Below are 887 nucleotides of genomic sequence, written 5' to 3' on the forward strand. Positions count from 1 at the left end.
TTCCAGTTAACACAGTTAGCTAATTCATTTACCCCCAACAAACTACCTGTTTGTGTTGTGAGGTAGCAATCAACGACTGTATGATCTTCTGTGACAGTAGTACCCTTAATTCATATGCATTCCCTCTTCACATGAAGAGTATGGACAACAAAAAGGGACAGATGAGTCACCTTTCAGTACTCATTGACTCTTGTGTTTTCATACTAAGTTAAATGCCTGATTTCAATTTTACAACAATAAAAAATACCAATATTTATTCTGAAAGGCAATTGTATGTTCCAAATAGCAGATATTAACAATTTCCAACACGATCTCTAGGAATAATCCGCAGTTCTGAACCATGTTTTAGAAAAACATTTCCAGCAGTCTGTGCAGGATTTATTCCTATTCCATCATTGGTAATAATTGCACTTGTTGCAGCAGGAACTTTAAATTATTCTGCTGCAAACTTTAAGACTGCTGTGAAAGGTGTACTTTCAGGAACACTGAGTACTTTGTACGGCAGCCGCGGATCCGATGTCAGTGTGATCTTAAAAGAAACCTTCGACATCGTGGTGTCGGGATGAATCTAGAACAGAAGCCAGCCCCGCCGGGGTAGCACGACTTCCTCCACTGTGCCCTCAAAACAATTCTTTATTCCTAGGCAATATTTAAATTTCCATGCCTTTTTATAATCGTTTACCACAAAAACATTTTACTGTTCTTGCACACCTTACATGTAGATCTATTTTCAGTAGTCTCATTTACATGTTATAATGGTAACACTTAGCAATTTTTAACTTTAATGTAAAACATGATAAGTTGTTTTAATTATGTGCTAGGTGCAGATAAAGTCTGACTTTTTCCAGCATAGTTAGAGATACGATTAATTTTTTATGTCCTAAGGC

At 36.6% G+C, this 887-nt stretch overlaps 1 protein-coding gene across 1 annotated transcript; it reads right to left on the reverse strand.

The window, feature by feature from the left end:
- Positions 1-252: 252 nt before the first annotated feature.
- Positions 253-550, reverse strand: LOC104650727 (ubiquitin-fold modifier 1). The gene is given in 1 exon segment (XM_010334806.3): positions 253-550. A coding segment is annotated over 1 exon segment (258 nt). The 3' UTR covers positions 253-292.
- Between the last annotated feature and the right edge of the window lie 337 nt (positions 551-887).

The sequence above is a fragment of the Saimiri boliviensis genome, chromosome X (genome assembly GCF_048565385.1).
Source record: "Saimiri boliviensis isolate mSaiBol1 chromosome X, mSaiBol1.pri, whole genome shotgun sequence".
Taxonomy (NCBI): Eukaryota; Metazoa; Chordata; class Mammalia; order Primates; family Cebidae; genus Saimiri; species Saimiri boliviensis.